Source organism: Hemitrygon akajei, chromosome 11, assembly GCF_048418815.1.
Source record: "Hemitrygon akajei chromosome 11, sHemAka1.3, whole genome shotgun sequence".
Classification (NCBI taxonomy): domain Eukaryota; kingdom Metazoa; phylum Chordata; class Chondrichthyes; order Myliobatiformes; family Dasyatidae; genus Hemitrygon; species Hemitrygon akajei.
In genome coordinates this window covers 83,929,134-83,955,748 of record NC_133134.1, presented here as the reverse complement: position 1 = coordinate 83,955,748, position 26,615 = coordinate 83,929,134, and the positions used below count along the sequence as shown (strand labels likewise).

The window sequence follows — 26,615 nt, the reverse complement described above, 5'->3', positions numbered from 1 at the left end:
CATTGTCACGTACCCTGTGACCGGGTTAAAGAACCAGCAGAAATGGAAACACATTGGAGTCTGGTATTGCTATAAACTAATAGTGTTTATTAGTAACTAAGCAATGCAGATATATTGAACAGGTTAGCAATGAGATATATATACATAAGTGTGGAAACTAGGTTCTTTCAAACCTAGGGGTAAATGGGTACAGTCTTACAATAGTGACAAGAGTTCAGTTCAGTTCGAGGTAGTTAGTTGAGTAACTTTGGAGAGAGAGAGGGAGGTGAGAGGTGATGCCATCGATCTTCCCGTTGTCTTCCAAAATCCTGTTGTGGTCACCGACTATGACCATAATACGTACGACCGTTCTTCAGCGGTGGAATTATCACCCAGGCAAGGATGGACACACAAATAATTCCCCACCGGTCGTACCTTTTCACACCGTGAGCCACGGATCAATTCCCCGAATCGAACCTCCAAAAACCCCACCTTCGTGCGGATGCAGCAAAGCTCGTTCAGTGTCCGCACTGTGCATGTCTCTCTGTGTAACATCGGACCTGGCTTTTTATCCCCACATGCTGGACACCAGCTGTCCGTCAAACTGCTCCGCCCTCCTCTGTCTCTGCAGGAACTTTTGCAAGCAGGCAAGTGACCTTGGGTAAAGGTAAACAAGCTGGTACAGAAACCATAACACCATTGACACAATTTCACTGTGTGCTTCGATGTACATGTGGCAAATACTGCTGATCTTTATCTTTGAAAACTTTGTTCGGCATGAAGAAGTCGGGCTGAAGCCGTGTTTAATTCCATGACTTTTTGATTCCCACTTTGAGGGTGCTGGATTGAGTGAAGCAGCCAGGGTTTCCACTGAAGGACCGACGCCAGGAATGATATTGCTTCTCCCTGGAATTTGGCATAGAGGGTCAGTCAAGCTGAGTCTGTCCCTCAGAGGACAGACTCTTTTCCAGTGTCAGGTTGGCAATTTTAAATCACTTGGCATCATCACATTAGTGGGTTTGCTCTGGGACCAGCATACAAGTGCCATCACAAAGAAGATACGACAGCACCTCCACTTTTTTAGAAGTTTGTCGATTTGGCATGTTATCTAATACTTTGACAAACTTCTGTAGGTGCAATTTGGTTGCATCACGGTGCGGTATGGTATCGGGCAGATGGAGCTTGTCAGCCTGGGAAGGCAGTCCATCTAAGAGAGGGAAAACTCTGATCTGAAACCTCTGCTGCCTTGCGGCCAGACCCACTCATGGGAAAGGCTTCAGGAGTGAACCCTGAGGACAAATCCAGAGCTGGAGTCCCTAAGGCAACCTCGTTCTGGCAACTCCTGTGACGACACCGGTGCCAAGCTGTATCGGCCCTTGCCCTTCCCTTGGACAACATCAGTGGCGTGGAGAGGGGAGACTCGCTGCATGGGCAACTGCTGGTCTTCCAATCAACCTTGCCCAGGCCTGCACCCTGGAAACCATTCCAGGCACAGATCCATGGTCTCGCGAGACTAATGGTTGTCACCACCACGGTGTGGTATGGCAGCAGCAGGAACAGATGAGCTGACAAAAATGGATACAGCCCAGTCCATCCATCAGAGGAAAAGCCCTGTGAACCCACTTACAAAGAGCACTGCCACGGGAAAGCAGCATCCACCACCCAGGCCATGCTCTCTTCTCACTACTGCCATTGGGCAGGAGGTACAGGGGCCTTGGGTCCCACACCACCGGTTACAGAAGCAGTTATTACCCTACAACAATCAGACTTCTGAACCAGCCTGCATAACTTCACTCATTTTAATGCCAAACTGACTCCACAACACGAGGAAATCTGCAGATTCTGGAAATTCAAGCAACACACACAAAATGCTGGTGGAACGCAGCAGGACAGGCAGCATCTATCGGAAGAAGCACGGTCAACGTTTCGGGCCTGAGACCTTCCTATAGAAGGGTCTTGGCCCAAAACATCGACAGTGCCTCTTCCTATAGTTGCAGCCTGGCCTGCAGCATTTTCCACAATATAGACTCACTTTCAGGGAATCACAAACTCAGAATTACTTATTTACTTTGTTAAAAATATATTATTTGCACAATTACAATTTTGAACTCTTTTGCACATTGAACGTTTGTTAGTCTTTTGCTAAGTACAGCTTTTCATAAATTCAATTGTATTTCTTTATTTCCCGTAAATGTCTGCAAGAAAATGAATCTCAAGGTAGTGTATGCTGACACATACCATACATACTTTGGTAATAAATTTACTTTAGATACCTCACTCTTCTGTTCTACTTCTATAAGAACTGGATGGGTTTGCCTTTTACTTTCGTTTGTTTAGTCTAACCTGCCAAGTATGATCTATAGATTAGTCTCTACAATGTTACACAGATTACACCACATTACATGCACAGAGATGCTTCATTGGATCTTGGTTCCACACTAATGCCGCTCCATCAGGGACACGTTTCACTCAAAACCCTCCTCAACTTCTCTGCTAACGTGTTTTTGATTTAGATTTATTATTACTGACATACATCTGAATTGGGGGGAGCACAATCTCTGAGGCTGGAAGGCTGTGTTGGGATGTAAGGAGTTTGAGGAGATTTGGTATGTCACCAAAAAACCCTTGCAAGTTTGTATTGATGCACCGTGGAGGGCTTTCCGAATTGGATTCTGGTTACCTCACTGGTACGGAGCCTCCCCTGCGCAGGATTGCAAGAGGACACAGAGAGTTGAGACTCAGCCAGCTCCATCACGGGCACAACCGTCCCCACCAGCGAGGACATCCTCAGGGGCTGTGCGTCAAGCAGTGGGCATTTATCAGTAAGTACCTTCCCTCCAGGACATGCCCTCTGCTCTTTACTACCAGCAGCGAGGCGGCCCAGGAGCCTGACTCACACTGTTGTTCCAGGGACAGCATTTTCTTTCCACAATCAGATTTCCAAATGGCTCATGAATACATAAATAGCATCTCAATGTTTCTATTTTTTCTGCACTCTATTTTATAATTTACAATAATTACATATCTTTGCACAGTACTGCTGTTGGAAAAACAAAAAATCTCATCATATAATTCAGTGATAATAAACCCAGTTCTGATTGGTGCAGGTTGGTGAGGCTGCTCCTGGAGTACAAAGCATCATTCTGATTGCCTTGTTGTAGGAAAGACTGCAGAGAAGATTGCCAGGAGTTGAGGGCCTGAGTTATAGGGAGAGATCGGGTAGGCTGGGACTTGATTCTTTGTAGTGTGGAAGACAGATTCGAACCTTATAGAAGTCAAAATCAGAATCAGTTTCATTATCACCTGGATGATGATAGCATATGGTGATATACGTACTTTGATAATAAATTTACTTTGATTTTGGAATTTGTTCTGCAGCAGCAGTACAGTGCAGACATTAAATTACTACAAGTTACAAAATGAATACGTAGATGGTGCAAACAAAACAGAGTCAGTGTTACACTGCGTTCATGGGCTGATTGGAGAGTGAAAGCCACTGTTCCTGAATTGTTAAACGGGAGCCCTCAGGCCTTCTCCCCAATGTTTATAATTCACTAAAATTGGAAGTGGTGTACCAAAGCCAGAAAAAGCGGGTCAGGCAGCATCTGGAGAAAGACAAGCTCAGTCAACGTCCAAGTCTCTCTGATCAGTGGGTTCTCAGTAGGAGACGCAGGAACAACATGTAGAACAGAGGGAATGTCTGTGACAGGATGAATCAAAATGGTTTAATTGGGAATGCAGAAACACATCCTGGTCCATGTCATGCAATATTAAGTTGGTGGAGCTTACCCGACAAGTTAGACTTAAGGACTTGAAACATTGATTTTTTTCAGTCTCCTGAGCTGCAAAGTGTTTCCAGCGGTTTCTGTTCTTATTTCGGATATTCGCCATTTGCAGTTTTGGTTTTGATTTTAACTTTCCCCAACGTAATTGCACTGGGGGAATTTCCACCCCTGTGAATGATTAAACCAAACTCTTATGTACCTCAGGACAGACATTCAAGAGGACAAAACAGCCCCCACTTCAGGAGAGCCATCTATAACCTATGTGTAACAAATTTAGCAATTTGTCTGCAGAACTTCCGCTGCAAGTTTAGCATTCTGGTCACCAGCATTTCCTGACCAACACAAAACAAAGTTATAGAGCTGTAGAGAAATAGGTAAAGGAAACAACCCTTCAACCCGCAGAGCTGGCACTGACCGTTATCAACCCACTAAGAGCAGAGAAATGGCAGATGGAATTTATGAGGAGTTGCCTCACCTGGAAAGACTGTTTGGGACCCTGAATGGTGGTGAAGGAGGAGGTGGGCATACATTTAAGGTGTGAGGGGTAAGTTCTGAGCGGATGAATGGGTCAAGATATTTTTCACAAGAGTGTGGTAGATGCCTAGATTGGACTGCCAGTAGTGGTGAAGGATGCATTTAAAGGTAATAAAGTGTATCTTAAACAGGCAGGTGAATGTGCAGAGAATAGATGGATATGGACATTCTGTAGGCATTCAAACTCAGTAGCCACTTTATTAGGTACACCAGCTCATTAATACAAATATTTAATCAGCCAATGATGTGGCATAAAAGTACGAAGACGTGGTCATGAGGTTCAGTTGTTCGGACTAAACAGCAGAATGGGGAAGAAATATAATCCAAGAGATTTTGACCGTGGAATGATTGTTGCTGCCAGGTGGGGTGGTTTGACTGTCTCGAAAACTGCTGTAATCTCCAAAATCTCCCGGGGTTTTCAGACATGACAGCATCTAGAATTTACAGAGAATGGTCAGGCTGGTTCAAAGTGACAGGAATGCGTTCCAACAGTGGCGTGCAGAGGAGCATCTCTGTCTGAATGCACGTCAAACCTTGGCTACAACAGATCCCACTCCTGCACCTACAAAAGTGGTCAGAGTGTAATTACTCGTTTAACATTTTAGGCCGAGGTCCTGTTCCTGTGTTGCACGTTAGGAAGCTTCTAAAGCAAATAAAAATGTGGAAACACTTCTTCCCTTCTACCTCCACCCGAGTCTGGATCTCTACTCTTTCGTCAGATGCTGCCTAACTGGCTGAGTATTTCCAGTGGTTTCTATTGCTAGCAACTCATTTCTCTTGTGACTTTTTCACTGACCACGTCACTGACCTGTGGTCAAGTGAGTCAGCACTGACACCAGCACTGCTTCCAGCCGGCTGTGACTGAAAACTCAACTGCTAAGCTTTCAGCACTGGAAATGTTTGACGGGGCAAATAACTCAAGCATTGCAAGCCACCGTGGGGACTGCCCCTGCAGTGGTGTAGGGCTGAGTGTGATTCCCACTTCGTGGGAATGGGGCAAACTGCCATGAGTCAGATGCCACATGCGTTCCGCGATGCAGTGATGCGACCTACCTTGCAAACTGCTCTCTTCCAATCATTTGCCGCATTACAGCCTGGTACAGAAGCTCCAATGCATAGGACAACAAGAGGGTTGACTCGGACAGCTCCATCACAGGCACAGCCGTCCACGTTATCAAGGATGTTGTCTAGAGGTGGTGCCGCAAGAAGGTGGCATCCACCACGAAGGACCATCCTATCTGGGATATGCCCTCTTCTCATTACTACCATCCAGCAGATGCAGGAACCCAAGACCCACACTCAATGATTTAGGAACAGCTCCCTTTCCATCAGATTTCTGAACAGTCCATGAACCCGTGAACAACACTTCATCATTCCCCTTTTGTTTTGCACCATTAATTTTGTCATTTCTTCTAACTTTGCCTTGGTGCCACAAAACAAATTTCGTGTCATACAAGTCAGTGACAGTAAATCTGATACTGTATTCATCAGCCTGGCGGTTCAATTTTATCACCAACGGGGAGATAAACCATTAAAACCTTCACTCAGTTCCACACAAGGGTAGGAATGAGCAACACACCAAGCACTGGAGGGAAATGGATGGTCAATGTTTCATGTTGAGAGTGTTCGGAGTAGAAATGAGCTATGCAACAAAGACAGCCGACACCAGTAAAGCAATCAGACCTGATCTGAGGCTGTGGCTCTCCACGTTCTAGGGTCAGTCATTCGACGGAGGGAGGGAGGAAGGACACCGTTGAAATGAAATGGGGAAGATGCACAGCTGTATCAGATGCAAACCTGGCCGGGGAACTTAAGCTCCCACAATCCAGGAGCACTGCCAATTGGGTGGCACAGCAGTGTAGTGGCTAGCCGATAATGCTTTACAGTTCCAGCGACTGGAGTTTGCACATTCTCCCGATGACTGTGTAAATTTCTTTTGGGTGCTTGGTTTTCTCCCACATTCCAAAGATCTATTCTATGGGAGTGTGGTAACTCTTGTAAACTGCCCCAGCATATTCTTGAACTATGCTGGTCATCAGTGACAGATGACAGATGTACATTTAACAGAGGCTTATGGGCTATGATCATGGAGTAGGCTTCTATAGGTTGACACAATGTCATGGCTGAAGGAATATCATGTTCTATATTATATACACAAAGGTGTGATAAAAAGTTACTGCTCTAAAGCATCCGGTGCCTTAATGATTCAGTGTTCTAGATGCAGGCAGTCTCCAGCAGAACACTGGACTTGGGGATAGACACAATATACTATTAATTCAAAAGTCTGACATTCGCACATACATCCAGCTGTACAAATGGGAGGATTTTGTCTCCTCTTTCAAATCAGTCATGTTTTTGATGCATTCACATGTATGGTTCTCAATGACTTTTGTGTACAGGTGTCCCCCGCTTTACGCCGCTTCGCTTTTACGCAAGACCTACATTAGTACCTGTCTTTGCTAACCAAAAGAAATCCGAAGAGGATTTTCGCTTTTGCTTACAAGAAAAGGCGCCCACTTTAAACTTGTGTTTACCCCGAGAAAGACCACCATGACCGTGAAGCCTTGCGTGGGCAGGTGTGTACGCATGAGTGTACAAAAAATTTTCCCATATAAATTACACCATTATAAATTTCACTTTACACCATTTTTGCTTACAAAAGGTTTCATAGGAACGCTCTACCTTCGGATTGCGGGGAAATCTGCATTTTCCAAATTGTGAACAAAAATAGACTTGTTGACATTTATAAAAACATCCTGTTTTTAAGTCATGGCTTGCAAGTTAAATATTGTGTCTTTCCCTTTATCACCTCAGGAGAATCAGTTTCAGATTCCAACCACCCTACATGGGGCTGAAACATTCCTCAGATTCTATACCACCTACTTAACCTGTGTCCTCTGGCATTAAACGTCTTTGCAGCGGGGATGTTTCTGCTCAATCTATTTTGTACATCTCTATCAAATCTCCCTCCATCCTTCTCTACTCCAAGGATAACAATCCCTGCCTATCCAGTTTCCCTTCCCGACTGAAACAAGCTAGGGAAAATGGCCTATTCATCCTCTCCAATGCAATCCTATTCTTGCTAACAGTGTGGTGAGCAGAATCAAGTGTGCTGTAAGGCTTTGAACACAGGGCATAAGCTCCCTTTTTGGAATGGGTTCTGACAGTGCAGTGCCACTGCCTCACACCTACAGATCCTGACTGCCAACTACACGAATTTCTGCTGTGGGCATCCTCCCACACATCAACAGCTTGCAGGATTGGTCGCTGTAAACTACCATTAAGTCATAGGATCAGGATTAGCCGCTTGGCTCATCGAGTCTGCTCCACCATTCCATTATTGCTGAATAATTATCCATTTTAGACCCATTCTCCTGCCTTCTCCGCATAACCCTGACCAGGGAACCTGTCAAGCTCTGCTTCAAATATACTTAATTACTTAGCCTCCAGAGCCAAACGTGGAAATGATTTCCACAGATTCATCACCTTCTAACTAAATATTCAAAATGGACATTCCTCTATTCTGAGGCTGTGCTCTCTGGTCCTAGACACCCCTACTATAGGAAACATCTTCTTTAGGCCTTTCAATAGGTTACTACAAGATCCCTCATTTTTCTAAACAAGCACATTTGAGAACTCTTCATAGTTAACCCTTTATTTCCCAAAATAATTCTTGTGAACCTCCACTGGACCTCTCCCATGCCAGCACAACATTTTTTAAGATAAAAGACTGTCACAATACTCTGCAGTTTAATCAATGCCTTATAAATCTTCAGCATCACATTTTTGCCCTTCGATTCTGGTCCTCAAAACGAATGCTAACATCGCATTTGTCTTCCTTAACACCAACTCAACTTCAAGTTAACCTTTAGGAAATCCTGCACAAAGATTCAAGTCCCTTTGCACCTCTGAATTTTCTCCCCCGTTTAGAAGTCTTTATTCCTTCTACCAAAATACATGACCAAGCACTTCCTTGTATCTCCCATTCCCCAACCTAAGTCCTCCTGCAGACTCCCTGCTTTCTCAAAACTATCTGCCACTCCACCTGCTTGTTTGTATCACCTGCAAACATAACCACAAAAAAACTATCAATTCTGTCATCCAAATCATTAGCATATTAAGCAAAAAGAAGCAGTCCCAGTATAGACCCCCATGGAACATCACTTGTTACTGGCAGCCAACCAGACTATTCCAACTCTGCCTCCTTTATCCATACTAGTATTTTTTCTGTAATACCATGGGTTCTTCTCTTGTTAAGCAGCCTCTCATGTAAAGCACCTTGTCAAGGGTCTCTGAAAATCCAAGCAAACATCCACTGATTTTCCATCTATCCTGCCCACCATTTCCTCAAGGAAACATAGGACTACACCTGTTAGAACCTGGAGCAATATAATCTGCTAGAAAACTCAGCAACATCTGTTAGACGCAAGGAATTGCTCATGTTGGATAAATGCAAAGGAGTTAAGATGAGAAGCAAGCTCAGCAGAAACCTACCTATTTAGAGGACATGCTCCTATTTACATCAAATGGTGCTGAGGTCAAAGCTCACCAGCAGCTTTACTTCCTTAGGAGGCTAAAGAAATTTGACACATCCCATTTGGTATGGCAACTACAATACCCCTGAACAGATAAACCTGGAAAAAGTAGTGGATAGAGCCCAGTCCATCAGAGGTAAAGCCCTCGCCAAAATTGAGCACATTTATAAGGAACAGTCAAAGGAAAGCTGAATCAAGGAGCTCCACCATCCAAGGCCATGCTCTTCAGCTGATGCCATCAGGAAGGAGCAACAGGAGGCTTAGATTTAGGAAGAGTTAGCTATTAGACTCTTGAACCAGAATTTGCTCACGAATTCCATAACCTATCAAATCACTTTAGGACTCAATTTATTGTTCATTTAAAAAATTTTTGTACCTGCACAGTTTGTTGTTAGCACACTGGTTGGTTTTTTCTCTGTTGTGTGCATTTTTTTCTGCCTAGCGCCATTAACCTGCACTGGTCCATAGACCTCCATACCCCTCCCATTCATGTACCTACCCAATGTTTCTCCTGAGCATTGAAATCAAACCTGCATCCACCACTGGAAGCTTGCTCCACATTCTCAGCACCCTCCGAGTGAAGTAGTTCCTCCTCATGTTTCCCTGAAATATTTCTTTCACCCTTAACCCATGACCTGCAGTTGTTGTCTCACCCAACCTAGTGGAAAAAACCTGCTTGCATTTACCTATCTATACCCCTCAATTTTGTATCTATCAAATCTTCTAGGAAGTAAAGTCCTAATCTATTCCATCTTTCCTTTTAACTCCCTGAAACATACTTGCAAATTTTGTATTTACTGTGAATGCTCACAAGAAAATGAATCTTATAATAAATTCCCCTTGAACTTTTGACCTTTATTGATGCACCTGAGAAAGCATCTGTACGGATACATCGCAGCCTGGTATGGTAACTGGCCTACCAGAGACTGCAAGAAAGTTGTGGACACTCAGCAGCACATCACAGAAACCATCCTCTCCTTCCTTGGTCTGACTACACTTCTCACTGCCTCAATAAAACAGCCAACGTAATCAAAAGATTCTATCCACCCCAGAGATACTCTCTTCAGCCCTCTTCCATCAGGCAGGAGATAAGCTTGAAAGCACGTTCCAATTGCCTCAAGGTCAGCTTCAATAGTGCTACAAGACTACTGAATAATGAGACTGACTTTTGACCTCCCAATGTAACACATGACCCTTCCTCCGCTGCACACTACTGTCAGTTTTCCCACTTGATGAAACAACCCACACGGATGGCAGGTGATGCAAAGATTCTCAGTATTCATTTAACACTTGTGACAATAATAAACCTATTTACCAGTGAGCTTTCTCCATGGAGATTGAATTTTTAAGTGAAATAGATAACTAGATTTGACAATCTGTAGAAATAAAACAGCAGAAAACTTTTTTTTTCAAAAAAATACATTTAATTTACAATAAGCTGCCGTCTATTAACAATTGACGTATGGCAGTGGCCTTCACTTTGGGAGGCTACACTGATGGAGAGCTGAGCTATGCCCTCATTTCCAACACCTACCTGGTGACTGACCGAAAGAAAGTATCATTCTCTCTTTGTGCACCAAACCAATACAGGTCACCCTCACGTTTGGACCTTGTGCCTGAAATACAATTTGGGAAAGCAGTGGCAAAGTGCATGTTAAATAAGGGTTTCATCAAATACCACAAAAATCGAAATCATCCCATACCAGGTCACGCAGATTTTGTGCAAGTGGAGGCTGTTGTACATGCCAAATTGCCTCTGGCAACAGCCCCAGGAATAAATCAAGCTGGATAAACAAGAAGAGGGAAAAAGGATGAGGGGCAAAGGTGCGTTCTCATTTTCCGACACCGGTTTCTGTTTACCCATCGCCGGCATGTCTCAAGACCCGCAAGGCAGGATTCTGGAGCCGAAGAGCCTGGTGTGATGGGGCTAAGCAAAGTGTCTCAGAATTAAACTTGCATTGAGCAGTGAAGCTTGTGTGGCAGGGAAAACCCTCAAAATTCCAGTGACTGGTGAAGAACAAGTTTTAAAAACTGGGAATGTAGCCTTAAATAAATAGAGGGGATGCAACGTTATAGATTAGAGGATTTATATTAATGATATTAAACAGAGCACAGTATTTCTCTGCCACTACAGCACCAGGGCTTCAAGCTGAGATCTGCAGGTCCACAAAGATGATGTTTCTTTGTGCACCAAGGACACTTCTGGAAGCTCCAGACACTGTAGAACTGAGTTGTGCCTTAATGCTGTGTACACTCACCCTTCAAGGAACGAGACAAAATCACGACCATAGGTGCAAATTCTTTTTCTATAGAAACCTGTTGTCCCTATTCGCCACAAAACACCCACCCTCCCACCGCCCTGTCCTCGGACATTTAAATTTATAACGTTGCCTGATTAAACAATATACAGAACATTTATTAATTCAAGTCAAATAATGTTGTCATTTAAAGTATTGTCAATACCCCAGATTAAACAAGGACAGGGACAATGTACTGTAAAAATGTACATTTAAAAAATTATTTCCCCCCTCAGCCCCCCTTCCCACCTGCTGATCATGTAACTACAGCAATCCTGCTCTCTCACCATTTCACCTTCCCCACCTGCATCCCTCTCCTTCAAGGACTTTGGGCAAAGACGATAGGAGAAAGGGAGTAAAATAGAGAGAGAGAGGAGAGACAGACAGACAATTCACACTTAATGCTGGAAGAGTTTTTTTCAGTTTAATATCCGACCAGGTGCTGATGATCATGTGAGCCTGGTTACTGTGATAATAGTTCGAGTTTCACTGTCCAAACATTGCCTAGATAAAAGTTGAGTTTTGGAAGTTCCACAGTGTGCAGAAAATGGACGAGGAGGCAAGGCTCTTGATCTCTCTCTCTCCCAAGCTCAGTCTCAGCAAAAGTCGGCAAATTGTTAACAACTCTCGAACCTTCTGGTTCCACATACACATAGTGGGAGGGAGGGCACCAGTACTTTGTACACCAAAACTACAGCCCCCCCCTCCCAAACTCAGTACAGGGCCAGTTCTGCCAGACACCACACCCCTATTTACGCACATCTTCCAGGTACGATAACCTGTATCCTGGGCGGAAAATGGGCTGGAGGGGGTATGATGATGCGGAGAGCACAGCCGAGCGAAGAGCAACACTGTGTGCTTCAGGTCAGATGTGAGAGTACAGGATGAGATCAGAGTTCATCTTAGGAGATGCATGATACTCGCCCCTGCAATGCCAACTCCTGCGATCCACATCAATGCTTTCTTGGCGCTCTCTTCACTGTTACTTTCATGGAAGAACTTTGTGAAGCCATCCTGCAGGGGAAAGTCAAGTCAACTTTTATTGTCATTTCAACCATAACTGCTGGTACAGTACACAGTAAAAATGAGACGACGTTTTTCAGGACCACGGTGTTACATGACACATTACAAAAACTAGACTGAACTACATAATAAAAACAGAGAAAGCTACACTAGACTACAGACCTACACTGGACTGCATAAAGTGCACAAAAACAGTGCAGGCATTACAATAAATAAAAAACAAAAAGAATTTGAGGCACAGAGGTTTTCCCACCCTCACCAGACACTATACAAACGTGAACACCTGTTGCATCGTGGTCCAAAACTTCAACTGGATTTAAAATACACCTGGCCTTTCCTGCTAAATCTAACCTGGTGTATCCAATGGGATGAAGTGGATACCTCTTAACACCAAAACCCTCCCCACTCTGAAAAATATTCTTCCTGAGATCAAGATAGCAATCCCCTTGATTAAATTTTAAGTCACTGGAGCCAATTCCCAAGTCAATTATTTCCAAGAATATCTGACTTATCTTGGGTAAGTATATAACATTCCAAGTGCTTTCTAACAAGGAAGTGCTGCTTTAATTTAAAATACAGGCACATTTTGTGCTGATTTTTTAAAAAAAATTAAGGTAGTGGCTGTTTTTACAACTTGATTGCTCTTTTAGTAATGTGTCAAGTGTGAACCCGAAAGATAACAGTAGGCTTGGTATTATCTGTTACTTATTAGGCAAGAGCTGTTACACGTCACCCCACCTCTTCCCAAAAAAACCCCCAAAAGTAAACAAGCTGTAGTTTTTCCAGTAATTCACATGCGAAAATGTCATGTGTAGGCAGCAGCAGAAGGGTGAGGTAGTCAGTAAGCAGCACCCGGGGTAGGTCTGTCTCATGGTGGTACATGAATCAGAACATTGGGCACAGAGCACTCTATAAATGCAGGGTCTTGTTTCCCCAACAGCCCAAAAGGAATAACACCCTTTACCAAGAGCTGCTAGTCAGCTGTACCTCCATGGGTGAATGAAGGACTAGCATTACTAAGTGAATAGACACTTCATTAGCAAAAGGGGAAGGGGAGACAAAATCCACACAGGGATAAACAATTCCCATGCTCAGTGACAAGATACCAGACAAAATTGGCCTCTGGCTGCTGAGAGTAGTTGTGCAACTCAGCCCCAGGACATGAGTCAGCCATGTCCCACAGAGAAGTACAGTACATACTGTACTGGTGACGTGTCAATGCAATGTCATTCAGACACTGCCCAAGCAGAAATGCATCTGACTCTGACGCCTTCTTTCCTTCCCTTTCTCCCACTTCTCTCCCATCAGATTCCTCCTTTCCACTCACCCTTTCCCACATCACCTCCCAGCTTCACTTTCATTTCTCCTCCCCCCCCAATCCACCTGGTCTCAATTATCACCTGCCAGCTCGTACTCCTCCCCCCTTTCCACCCCAAAACTCTTCTCTGCTTGGTACAAAGTGAGTGCAGTGTTTAGGTACAAAGTGTAGAATTTAGCTACAATTTACACTGTATTGTCTGAACCTAGCAACCTGTGATGCTGCTGTATTTTTCCCCCATTGTACCTGTACCTCACCGACAATACACACAACTCTTGTATGATAAACTAGTGGCTTCCTAGGACCACTGATAACTAAGACAATCTCCAGCCCGTTACACCTGCAGAAGTTGAAAGACAATCATTCACAAATTGTTGCGAAAATTGACCCAAGGTCCAGCTGGTTGGCACACCCAGGGAAGAATTCAGCTGTAACGTGTGTGCCTTCGAACAGGAGCAACTGCTCATTGTAAGGTTTGAAAGTAGAAGCCAGTAATGCATTTAATTCATATAAAACAGTACAGCACAGATCCTTCAGTCCACAGTGTTGTGCTGACCCTTTAACCTACTCCAACATCAATCTAACCCATTATCTATGAGCACCTTAAATGTCCCTAATATATCTACCTCTCCCATCACTCCTGGCATGGAGCATGTTCAACAAATCCATCACTGTAAAAAAAACCTACTTGACATTACCCCATATTTTCCTCCAAACACCTTAAATTATGCCCCCCTTGTATTTGCCACTTCCGCCCTGGGGAAAAGTTGAGTGCTGTCCACTATACCTCTTATCAGCTGGTATACATCCATCAAGTCACCTCTCATCCTTTCCTCAGAAGATATCTTCTCTAATCCAGGTATCATTCTGGTAAATTTCCTCAATGCCCTCTCTAAACCTGTCAGATTATCCCTATATTGAGGTGACCAGAATGAAACAATACTCCAAGTGTGGTCTAACCAGATCTACACCCCCCCCAACCCCAGAGATGAGATCCCACGTCACACAGGCTTGAAATGAAGAGTACATGAAGAGTTAAAAGGCAGCGAAGTTGGTGACATTCTTACCCAACTGTTGTGAGTCTCCAGCCACTCCCTCGTCTCCTTGGTCAGGTACTGTGTGATCTGCGTGGCTATCTCATCAACATAATTGTCTGGCTGACTCTTCTTCAGATAATCTCCCAGCACTGCCCCGAACGCGATGAGACTCACCACCCGGCCCCAGTTGACCTCTCCATCGCTGAACATTTCTGCCGCCACCCCGGAGATGGCGTTGAGGTTACAGCTGTTGGAGTTGTTGAGGCGATTTATCATTCCTGGAGGAGTGGAAGGGTGAGAAGGAGGTCAATGCAACTGAAGTGAAATGTGCAAGAGGGCCAAACATAGGCCCTTTGTCATAACGCATGTACCATTACATGCACACTGTTGACTACAATTTCCCATCAACCAACTCAATTAAAATGGGTCAAACTGTTTTCTGATAGAGCACTACAGCACAGATCAGGGCCCTTCAGCCCATCTAGTCAGTGCCAAACTGTTATTCCATCTAGTTCCATATCCTTCCTATCCATGTATTTATCCAGATTCTCTTAAATGCTGCAAACCTGCATCCACCACTTCCCACTGGCAGCTTATTCCATACTTGCACCATCCTTGAGTGTGAACAAGTTCCCCCTCAGATTTCCCTTTAATATTTCTCCTTTACCCAGACTTCTTGTTTTAGCCTGATCGCATCACCCTATCAATTTATATACTCTATCAAATCTCCCCTCATTCTCCTACGCTCCATGAAATAAAGTCCTAAATGATTCAACCTTTTCCTATAACTCGGGTCCTCAAGTTGCAGCAATCTGATTAAACACATTTCAAAAAGAATCCAAGACATCAAAGAGTGGTAGGATAAGGTAATATTCAAAATTACAAGCTTAAAAGTAAAGAAAAACAATGAGGTAGATATTTACAACACACCAGCTAGACACTTGGCTTGGACATTTAATGCCCAAATTTAGACATTCTCAGAGAATGTGGAGGAGATTTGATAGAGAGCCTCTACAGATGTGGCTCTTCAGCTGGAGAAGCTAGGGTTGTTGCCCCTCGAAGCAGACACTGTATTCAAAATGAAGAAATTTATGGAGGAACTATTGTCACTGGGTAAGCAAGCAGAGGACAATGCCTCAGGTGAGGGAACCAGGAAAACAAAGTTTTTCTTCAGCAAGCTATGATCAGGAATGATTGAAAGGTTGAATAGGTTGAATGTTAACAGTGAGTTGCAGAAATAGTCGAAAATATGAGAAGAAAAAGAGGAAGAGTTCTCTCCAAGAGTTGGCAGAGGAACAATGGGCCAGAGGACATTCAATAAAGAACATGCAAATGGAGACTACAGGAGCAGGAAGTGGGAACTGAAATATGATAGTTGTATTGACAGATTTCCTCCATTGTAAACCTGCACAATGGTAGTTATAGTTGAAATACATTCAAGCATGGGTTATCTGATCCTCTCCCCTCCTCCCTACGAGAGATCAAAGAGTAGCCCTTGCAGATGGCTCAAGATAGATTTGTTGGCACACTGAGTGTAGCCACCCACTAAAGCAATGTGGCCTTCTAAATGTGCTAGTTGTGCACATAATTGAAGATTAGATAACAGCCATAAACAAACTTGCTTAAAGCATGTTTACAAGATACAACTTTCTGCTTGAATTGTACAAGCAGCGACCATCTGGGGTTCCAAATTGTTCCCAGCAGCCAGTGAACCCAATGAAGCCAAAAGCACCTATGATCTGATATTATAGTGCCCCTTCATAAACCATGGCTGCAAGTGGCACTAAAAACACCTCTAGGGTAATCATGACAAATCAACTTAAGTTACAAGGTTGAGAACAGAGGAGAGCTACAGAAATCTTCCCAAAGCCAGTATAGTTCCAAATGACGGCAAGGTGAAGCTCATAAGCCTACAGCTGAAGAAAACAGCTTCAAAGTACAAAAACACCCCAAGGTTTTAGGCCTTTAGAAATTTGTCACTTTGGAACAAAGAATACCCAAGGGGAGATTTAATTAAGGTGAACAGGAAATATCTTCCACATAGTTGAGGTGGGACAGATTTAATTGGAGGAAGGATTAGAAGAAATCTGAGTACTTTGGCTGGGGTTAGGGACTGAGAGACAGAGGCTGTGGATTATTTGAGGGAGCTGTGATGTACGACTGGAGATTGGCAACCCAGATGCGGAAGTGGGGAGGGAGGGAAGGACAAGGAATATCAAGTGACCGTTGCTCCTATCAACTAAAATTAGACATTCCAGTAACTTTGCACTGGGAGGAGGGAAATGGAAGCACACCACACCCACACTACAAAGCCATCAGTATACAAGGGAGAGGGAAAAACCAACCAAAAGCCTGCCAAACAGGTCTAGACTGACTGAATTAAAACTGTATTCCTGGCTTTGAGAGGCTATTTATATTCAACCGCAAACAGTTTATATTAGCCAAGCTCTCACTGAGCAGGGAATTCATCTTGCCCAAGCAAAACAAATGGGAAGGCAAAGAGCAGGCACTTAATTATTCATTTCCTTCCAGTGCTCTAGTTGCAAATGGACACAAATTCAGAGGAGGTGGGAGTGGAGAGTGCAGGCTTATGCCATCTGTTTCCCTGTAATAACAAGCCATCTTTGATAGTCAAGAGGAAACAAGTTAACACTGAGAAACCTGGTGACAGTGAGGAAAATGTATTTTAGCTGGGGAGGATGCACACATAGCCAGGGCACTGGTCGTGTGTGTCAGTAAAAGTAGTAAGGCAGAAACAACCAGCTTATTCAGGAGCCCATGTGTCTGCAGTTGATGTTACACACAACAGTACAAGTGGGAGCACAAATTGAGTCATTACAGGAGCCTGGCAGCATCTCACTCTTGGCCATTTTATCAAAGGTGTCTCTTCCCCCACCCCCACCCCACAAATCTTCCAAAACAGCCTCCTCTGACAAAGAGATCAAAACTGAAAGTCCACACCCTCCACTATGCTGATACAAATGCAAGCTAAGCCAGTTACTTGCCCCATCTGCAATTATCAGCTCTGTTTCCTGATAAACAGCTCTCCGCTCTCTGACTGCCCCACAAACCAACTGCAAAGCTCAAGGGTCCCTGAGGCTTGCAAACTGACAAAGCCACCCTCAGCAGGAGACCTCAGCCCAGAAAACACAACACTGGGTTTTGTGGGCGGAAGTTAGTCAAGCCCTGGTGAGGTCAGAAATTAAAAACAGATGCAAATTCTCTGAGAGTAAACAGTCTCCGAGTGAAATAATTGCTCAAGAGTCACAGAGGACCTAAACTGAACAGCTGCCGCGATTTATTTTTGGAGGCGAGGGAAACGTGGGTGAGAGGGGCTCTTCTCTAGGCAGGCCCAGTGCTGCTATAATGGGAAGACTGACCAAGTCCAGTTTACACCACATTGTACAGCTTACCCCAATCACAAAAACCCCAGCAATTTCTTGGCCAGTTTGAGAGCCCCCCCATGCCCATAGTAACCATGGCAGCAGATCAATGCACACTGCACCAGTCTCAAGTGTGTGCATTGTTCACAGCAATTCTCCATCAGCTCAGATCTCCCCGTACAGGTACTTGATATTAAAGACAATTTAAACAATATGAATATTGGTGCAGTCCATAATAGTCTCTCACAGGAGCACAGGACGAGGACACTTTGATGCCTCTGGGACAGTATTGAGAGACTGCTGCCACGAAGACCCTGCTGGTATCACAGCGGGGTGGGTGGGAGTGGTCGTTAGCTGAGCTCCTGCACATTAAAACCCCTACTTCGACTGTATTCTTTACAAATCTAATCCTCCCCCCCCCCCCCGTTATCTCAAGCTACAGATGACTTGGGAGTGGAAGGGTGGAAGAGTTGCAAAGACCAGGCAGAGAGTACAGAGGGGGAGTCTGTCAATAACTAACAACTGCAACGCAATGCTTCCAGCTGCTAAGAGCATTTTCAGTTTCCAAAGCGCAATAGGAATTTGCAGTCCCGAGAGAGGAAGTTCCCTCAAGAGACATTACTGCCTGTTAAGTTAATCAAACAGAAACAAACAGCTAGCACTTGATTAACATATTTCCTCCAGAATCTTCGAAGTTTAGTAACATCTTTATACTCAGTCTGACTTGAGGAAAAAGGCCCTGTAAATGGGAGCAACTTGAAGAGGATTACTGCCTTTGTACGTGGCCAAATGACACCCCTCCGCAGCAAGACTCCCTCTGGGATTTTAATGGCAGTCCCTCAGTAGGGGTGCAAACCCCACGCCCAAACCAAGATGAAAGTACAAACGACGATGCCAAGGCTACATCTTGTTGACAGGCGAAATTATTGCAACAGAGCGCTTGTTTTGTAGAAGTGAGCATCTAGAACTCAAATACTGACTGACCTTGCCCCACCTATTCAAAGAGAGCTTGTCATTAAAACACGTCCAGAACTCGGTAAATGCTATATAATTGTACTTCACACCAAAGATTAACATATCCTGTTGCCGTGAACAAAACTCCTTATTAGGAACCAAAAATAGGGGACATTAAAGGGATATCGGCTGTTAAAATCCAAGCCAGATTTTAGGAAAATTAAACATCAAGACTTCACTTAAGGGAACCCTAAACAAACCGACAAGAATCACTTGCCAAAGGCGTAAATGAGTATTAAGCAGCTCAACTTAAGCAAAATACCGTAACAACACATTTTCAAAATTAAAGATGGCATAAAGGGCGAAACAGAACGAGATTCGGGGAGTAAGTGGGTGGGTTAGATTGTCGGGGGGGGGGAGAGGAGGGTGTTGAGGGGAGCAGGGGGTACAAAGGCCCTTTGGAGGAAACAACAGGCGAAGGTGACGGCTTGTACCCAAAGCTGCAAGGCACCATGGACATAGTGTTTTTTTTTAAAAAAAAGACCAGAGAAGTGAAATTAGCAGCCGCAGAGAGTTAAAAGAAGTGCAACTGGCAGCCGCAATGAAGACCTATGAAGAGTGTAGAGGCAAAGACTCCAGCAGGAAATAGGCAAAAGAATACAAGATGCACAAGCACAGGCCAAAGGGGGTAGTCAAGAGGGCAACGTTGCCAACTATAGCTGGAAGACACCAGCTATAAGCACTAAGCAAGGTTAGGGAAGCCAGGAGCCATTGTGTGGCGAAAGATTCCAGTCACTAGCCGAGAATGAGGAAGTGGCCCAAGGACGGAAAGACAGCAGCCAGAGGGCAAACACCAGTCCCAGAGGGGCGGACAGTTCCAACTCCCCCCACCACCCCCCCACCCCCCGCGGACGGGCGCTAGGACCCGCCAACACCCACCGGTGAACGCCGTCCGGTGCTTCTCGATCAGGCGGCCGCCGATCCTCTGCAAGGTCTCGGCCGCCTGCCGCTCGGCGCTGCTCTGCTGCGGCCTCCAGCACAGCCAGCCGCCGCCGCGGTCGCCGGCGCCCGTGTACTCGCGCAGGAAGCCGTCGACCAGCGAGTAGGTGCTACTGTACAGGGCGTCCTGGCAGGGCGGCTCGCTCTCCACCGGGCTCTGAGGCAGCGAGCCGTCCCGGGCCGCCCAGGAGGCGGCGGCGGAGGAGGCGGCGGCCGGTCCCCGGGAGGGCCCCAGGCAGTAAAACTGATTCTGCAGCTGCAGCATGGTGCTGGTCGAGCTGCGGTTCAGGGCCATTAACGTCTGCTCCATCGACATCACCTCGTTCCTTGCCTGGCTTAAAATGGCGGCTCCGGAAAAAAATCCCCTTTCTTTCTTCTCCCACACAGCTGCGACGTCAGCCGCTTCCACCAATGGGCGAAGCGGAGGTGCCCTGGCCTTGCCTCTCTCCAATAGGAGGGAAGAGTGCGTCCGTCTTACGTAGGGTTACGTCACCGCTCGTCCGCTTCGAGTATGTTCCAGAAACTGTTGTGTGGGTGCCGAGCAACGAGGGCCAAGACCCTTCAGAGGACTGGGGGAGGGGCACAAAGTTACAGGTGAAGCCCAAAGGGGGTGAGGTGAAGTAAAGAGCTGGGAAGATAACTGGTGAAAGTCCCATGCTGACATGTTATTCTACTTCCCATTCCCATTCCGATATGCTATTTCTCTTCCCATTCCGACATGTTATTCCACTTCTCATTCCGATATGCTATTCCTCTTCCCATTCCGACATGTTATTCCACTTCTCATTCTGATATGCTATTCCTCTTCCCATTCCAATATGTTATTCCACTTCTCATTCCCATTCCGACATGTCAATCCACGGCCACCTCACCTGTTGCGATGACCTACGCTCAGGTTGGAGAAGCAACACCTTATATACCGTCTGGGTAGCCTCCAACCTGATGGCATGAACATTGATTTCTCAAACTATCCGTAATGCCCCCCCCCTTCACCATTCCCCATCCCCTTTACCCTCTCTCACCTTATCTCCTTACCTGCCCATCGCCTCCCTCTGGTGTTCCACTTTTCTTTCTTCCATGGCCATCTGTCCTCTCCTATTAGATTCCCCTTCATCCATAAGATAAAGGAGCAGAAGTAGGCAATTCAGCCCATTGAGTCTGCTCTGCCATTCAATCATGGGCTGATCCAACTCTTCCAGTCATCCCCACTCCCCTGCCTTCTCCCCATTACCTTTGATGCCCTGGCTAATCAAGAACCTATCTATCTCTGCTTTAAATGCACCCAGTGACTTGGCCTCTACTACTGCAACAAATTCCACAGATCTACCACCCTCTGAATAAAGTAATTTCTCCGCATCTCTGTTCTAAGTGGATGTACTTCATCCTGAAGTCGTGCCCTCTTGTCCTAGACTCCCCTACCATGGGAAATAACTTCGCAACATCTAATCTGTTCAGGTCTTTTAACATTTGGAATGTTTCTATGAGATCCCCCCTCATTCTCCTGAACTCCAGGGAATACAGCCCAAGAGCTGCCAGACGTTCCTCATACGGTAACCCTTTCATTCCCGCAATTATTCTTGTGAATCTTCTGTGAACCGTTTCCAATATCAGTATATCCTTTCTAAAATAAGGAGCCCAAAACTGCAAACAATACTCCAAGTGTGGTCTCACAAGTGCCTTACAGAGCCTCAACGTCACATCCCTGATCTTATATTCTATCCCTCTAGAAATGAATGCCGACATTACATTCGCTTTCTTCACCACCGACTCAACCTGGAGGTGAACCTTTAGGGTATCCTGCACAAGAACTCCCAAGTCCCTTTGCATCTCTTCTCTCCCCATCTAAATAATAGTCTGCCCATTCATTTCTTCCACCAAAGTGTATGACCATACACTTTCCAACATTGTATTTCATTTGCCACTTCTTTGCCCATTCCCCTAAACTATCTAAGTCTCTCTGCAGGCTCTCTGTTTCCTCAACACTACCAGCTCCTCCACCTATCTTTGTACCATCAGCAAATTTAGCCACAAATCCATAAATTCCATAGTTCAAATCATTGACATACATCGTAAAAAGCAGCGGTCCCTGTGGAACTCCACTGGTAACTGGCCAGAATAGGATCCCTTTATTCCCACTCTCTGTTTTCTGCCGATCAACCAATGCTCCACCCATGCTAGTAACTCCCCTGCAATTCCATGGGCTCTTATCTCGCTAAGCAGCCTCATGTGCGGCACCTTGTCAAAGACCTTCTGAAAATCCAGGTACACCACAACTAATGCATCTCCTTTGTCTACCCTGCTTGTAATTTTCTCAAAAAAATTTTGCAGTAGGTTTGTCAGGCAGGATTTTCCTTTCAGGAAACCATGCTGGCTTTCACCTATTTTGTCAGGTGCCTCCATGTTCTCCATAATCTCATCTGTAACTATCCAGCCCTGTATCTCTTTCACCAATCAACTTTACTTCACCCTTCCTGCCCCTCCTCTCACCTTCTAACACTGACTCCTCATCTTTTTTTCTCCCGTCCTGCTAAAGCGTCTCGGCCTGAAACGCTGACTGTACTCTTTTCCATAGTTACTGCCTGACCTGCTGAGTTCCTCCACCAATTTTTGCATGTTGCTTGGATTTCCAGCATCTGCAGATTTTTCTCTTGGTACTGAAGCAACTCAATGGGTTGGACAGCATCTATTGAGGTGATGTTTTAGGCCGAGTCGTTGCACGTTCATTTCACAGTAAGGAAGCAGGTGATCTGTCTTAAGTTGGAGAGGGTTCAGGAGAGATTCAATAGGTTGTCGCTGGGACTGGAAGACTTGAAGTATAAGGGGAGGCGAGACAGGCTGGGATTAGGGGTTGCTATTGGTTTATGATTGCCACGTGTATCAAAACGTCGCAAAAACAAAGGAGTTGGTTGTGGACTACAGGATGAATGGAGACAGGCTAACCCCTATTGACATCAGTGGATCTGGGGTTGAGACAGTGAACAGCTTTATGTTCCTCGGCATAAACTGCCTAGGATCTCATGTGGTCTATACATACCGGCTGTGAAAAAGGCACAGCAGCACCTCTTTCACCTCAGACGGTTGAGGAAGTTTGGTGTGGGCCCCCAAATCATAAGAACTTGCTACAGGAGCACAATTGAGAGCATCCTGACTGGCTACATCACTGCCTGGTATGGGAACTGTACTTCCCTCAATTGCAGGACCCTGCAGAGAGTGGTGCGGACAACCCAGTGCATCTGTAGATGTGAATTTCCCATGATTCAGGACATTTACAAAGACAGGTGCGTAAAAAGGGCCCGAAGGATCATTGGGGACCTGAGTCACCCCAACCGCAAACTGTTCCAGCTGCTACCATCTGGGAAGTGGTACCGCAGCATAAAAGCCAGGACCAACAGGCTCTGGGACAGCTTCTTCCACCAGGCCATCAGACTGATTAATTCATGGTGACACAATTGTATTTCTATGTTATATTGACTGTCCTGTTGTACATACTATTTATTATAAATAACTATAAATACACATTGTACATTTAGACGGAGACGTAACATAAAGATTTTTACTCCTCGTGTATATGAAGGATGTAAATAATAATTGAAAAGCTTGCCTTACAGATCAAATCAACACAGTGCATTGAGATAGAACAGATTGCTACATTTAAGAGGAGTTTGGATAGGTACATGGTGAGGAAAGGGCTTGGAGGATTATAGGCCAAATGCGAACGAGTGGGACGAGCAGGGAGGATGCTGTGGACGGCTGAGGGTCTTGTTTCTGTGCTGTGTTACTTTGTGTCTCCGTGAATGCAGAATAAAGTGCGGTGCAGGTAAACAATAAGAGATCATAACGAGATCGACTGTGAGGTGGAGTCCATCTCATCGTACCAGGGGACCAGTTATTAGGCCTACAACAGTGAGGTAGATGCTTCCCTCGAGGCTGGCGGTTTGCGCTTTCAGGCTTTGGTACCTTCTGCCGATGGAGAGGCAAGAAGAGGGAATTTCTGAGGAGGGGGTCTTTGATTTGTGCTGGCTGCTTTACCGAGGCAGACAGAGTCCGTGTGGGGGGGTTCCTGCGATGTGCTGAGCCGATAGTTGTTCTCGGAGCGGAAGGGAGTGGGGGAGGGCTTGGAGATGGAGACCTGCACAAGACAGAGGAGTGCAGATAGGCCAGAAGTCCTCCCCTCCTCCCTGGCGTTGGTGTTCAATAGCAGAGGATGCACAAGAGATTCTGCGGACACTGGTAATCTGGATCTACACACACAAAGCACTGGTGCAATGGGGGCATCAAAGCTGCAATGCCCCACCGGTGGCTGCCATCAAGAACGTGAATACGAAACGGCGTGGGAGGAAGACTAGTAACATCACAAAGGAACTCATGGACCGTCTGACTCACTCCCATCGGCGAGGAACCATCCACACCGAGACCACCAAACTCCAAAACAGTTACCTTGCCCAAGCAGTGAGGCTGAACAACACATCTACCCACTAACCCACCCTCCACACCCCCAACCACCACTGCTTTATCACTTCCTGTCAGTCACCTCGTGCACAGACACTCCTGTATCGACATACAATCAAAATAAACTATCTTATGTATATGCAGAATATAGTATTAATGGTAAAACTCTTGGCAGTGTGGAGGATCAGAGGGGTCTGAGTCCATAGGACGCTCAAAGCTGCTACGTAGGTTGACTCTGTGGTTAAGAAGGCATATGGTGCACTGGCCTTCATCAATCGTGGGATTGTGTTTAGGAGCCGAGAGGTAATGTTGCAGCTATATAGGACCCTGGTCAGACCCCACTTGGAGTACTGTGCTCAGTTCTGGTTGCCTCACTACAGGAAGGATGTGGAAGCGATAGAAAGGGTGCAGAGGAGATTTACAAGAATGTTGCCTGGATTGGGGAGCGCTGACCCCTGTGGCACACCATTCGCCACTGATTGCCAACCAGAGAAACGCCCATGTATCCCAACTCTCTGCTTTCTATTGGTTTGCCTGTATCCATGCATCACTCTCAACTTCTATGCATCTTTATCTTATGGAAAAGTCTTTTATGTGGCACCTTATTGAATGCCTTCTGGAAATCCAAGTAAATAACTTTCATTTGTTCCCCTGTATCCACTGCACTCATTATATCCTCAAAGAACTCCAGTAAGTTTGACAAACAGGACCTGCCTTTGCTGAATCCATGCTGCATCTGCCTGATGGATCCATTTCTTTCCAGATGCCTCGTTATTTCTTCTTTAATGACAGCTTCAAGCATTTTCCGAATGACAGATGTTAGATGTTAAACTAACTGGCCTGTAGTTACCTGTCTTTTGCCTGCATCCTTTTTTGAACAGTGGTGTGACATTCGCCTTCTTCCAATCTGTCAGGACCTGCCCAGAGTCCAGAGAATTTTGGCAAATTATATTTTGTCAAATGCTCTCTTTTTACACCACATGCTTTTTATATATTCCTTGTTGTAACTTACAGAATTGTTTGATTATTGCACTGTACTGCTGTTGCAAAACAACAAATTTCATGTCATGCCAGAGACGTTAAACCTGCAGATCTCCACAGAGGCTTGTCACAGGAAAACAGCATCCATCGAGGACCGCCCCCCCCCCCCCCCCCACCTGCTCCACCAGGCAGGCCATTCTCTCTTCTCATTGCTGCCATCAGGAGCCCCAGGACCCACACCGCCAGGTTCAGCAACAGTTATCACCCTCAACCATCAGGCTCCTGAACCAGAGGGGATAACTCCACTCACCCCCCAACACTGAACCAACAACCGATGGACTCACTTTCAAGGACCCTTCAATTCATGTTCTCAATATTTATTCCTTATTTATTATTAGTATTTTGGTTTATTTTCATTATTTTTATATTTGCACAGTTTGCCGTGTCGGTCATTGGCCTGTCTTGTTACGTTCAGTTTTCCATCTCCATTCTCTCACGGCTGCAGTCGGAGGTACTCAACTGCTTCAGAATCGTACCAGTGCCCAAGAAGGACAGAATGAGTATCATCCAGCAGCACTCATATCTCTGTGATGGTTGGTCATGGCTAGAATCAACTCCTGCCTAAGCAGGGACCTGGACCCGCTGCAATTTGCCTTTCGTCACTACAGGTCTACAGCGGATGCAATCTCACTGGCTCTCCGCTCAGCTGTCCATGGGCTACAGCTCAGTGTTCAACACAATCATACCCTGAGTTCCAATCAACAAGCTCCAAAACCTGGGCCTCTGCCCCTGGATCCTTGACTTCCTCACCAGGACTTCCTTCACAGTCTGTGCAGATCAGACAATCAACACCGGAGCGCCTCAAGGACGCACGATTAGCCCACTGCTCTACTCCCGCCACACCCACGATTGTGTGGCTGGCCACAACTCAAAGGGCATCTATAAATTTGTCGACAACACAACTATCATTCGCAGAATTTCCGATGGTGATGAGGAGGCAACGACAACCTTGCACTCACCGTTAGTAACACCACAGTATTGATGGTGGACTTAAGCAAGCTCCATTCCTCATCGAGGGAACACGTGTCATTCCTCATCGAGGGAACACGCTCCATTCCTCATCGAGGGAACATGCGTCATTCCTCATCGAGGGAACACGCGTCATTCCTCATCGAGGGAACACGCGTCATTCCTCATCGAGGGAACACGCTCCATTCCTCATCGAGGAAACATGCGTCATTCCTCATCGAGGGAACTCGCGTCATTCCTCATCAAGGGAACACGCTCCATTCCTCATCGAGGGAACACGCGTCATTCCTCATTGAGGGAACATGCACCATT

At 45.5% G+C, this 26,615-nt stretch overlaps 1 protein-coding gene across 1 annotated transcript; it reads right to left on the bottom strand.

The window, feature by feature from the left end:
• Positions 1-10,234: 10,234 nt before the first annotated feature.
• LOC140735782 (induced myeloid leukemia cell differentiation protein Mcl-1 homolog) lies at positions 10,235-20,225 on the bottom strand. The gene is made up of 3 exons (XM_073061259.1): positions 19,785-20,225; positions 14,539-14,786; positions 10,235-12,144 (listed from the first exon to the last, which is right to left on the bottom strand). The coding sequence occupies exons 1-3, from the start codon at positions 20,158-20,160 to the stop codon at positions 12,028-12,030; spliced, it is 741 nt and encodes a 246-aa protein (XP_072917360.1). The 5' UTR covers positions 20,161-20,225; the 3' UTR covers positions 10,235-12,027.
• Positions 20,226-26,615: the final 6,390 nt, after the last annotated feature.

Excerpts from the sequence above, each read along its gene's own strand:
- LOC140735782 (XM_073061259.1), bottom strand. The coding sequence starts at position 20,160 with ATGTCGATGGAGCAGACGTTAATGGCCCTGAACCGCAGCTCGACCAGC. Across the intron at positions 14,787-19,784 it reads GCACCGGACGGCGTTCACCG|GAATGATAAATCGCCTCAAC; the intron begins GTGGGTGTTGGC and ends CCACTCCTCCAG. Across the intron at positions 12,145-14,538 it reads TGGAGACTCACAACAGTTGG|GATGGCTTCACAAAGTTCTT; the intron begins GTAAGAATGTCA and ends TTTCCCCTGCAG.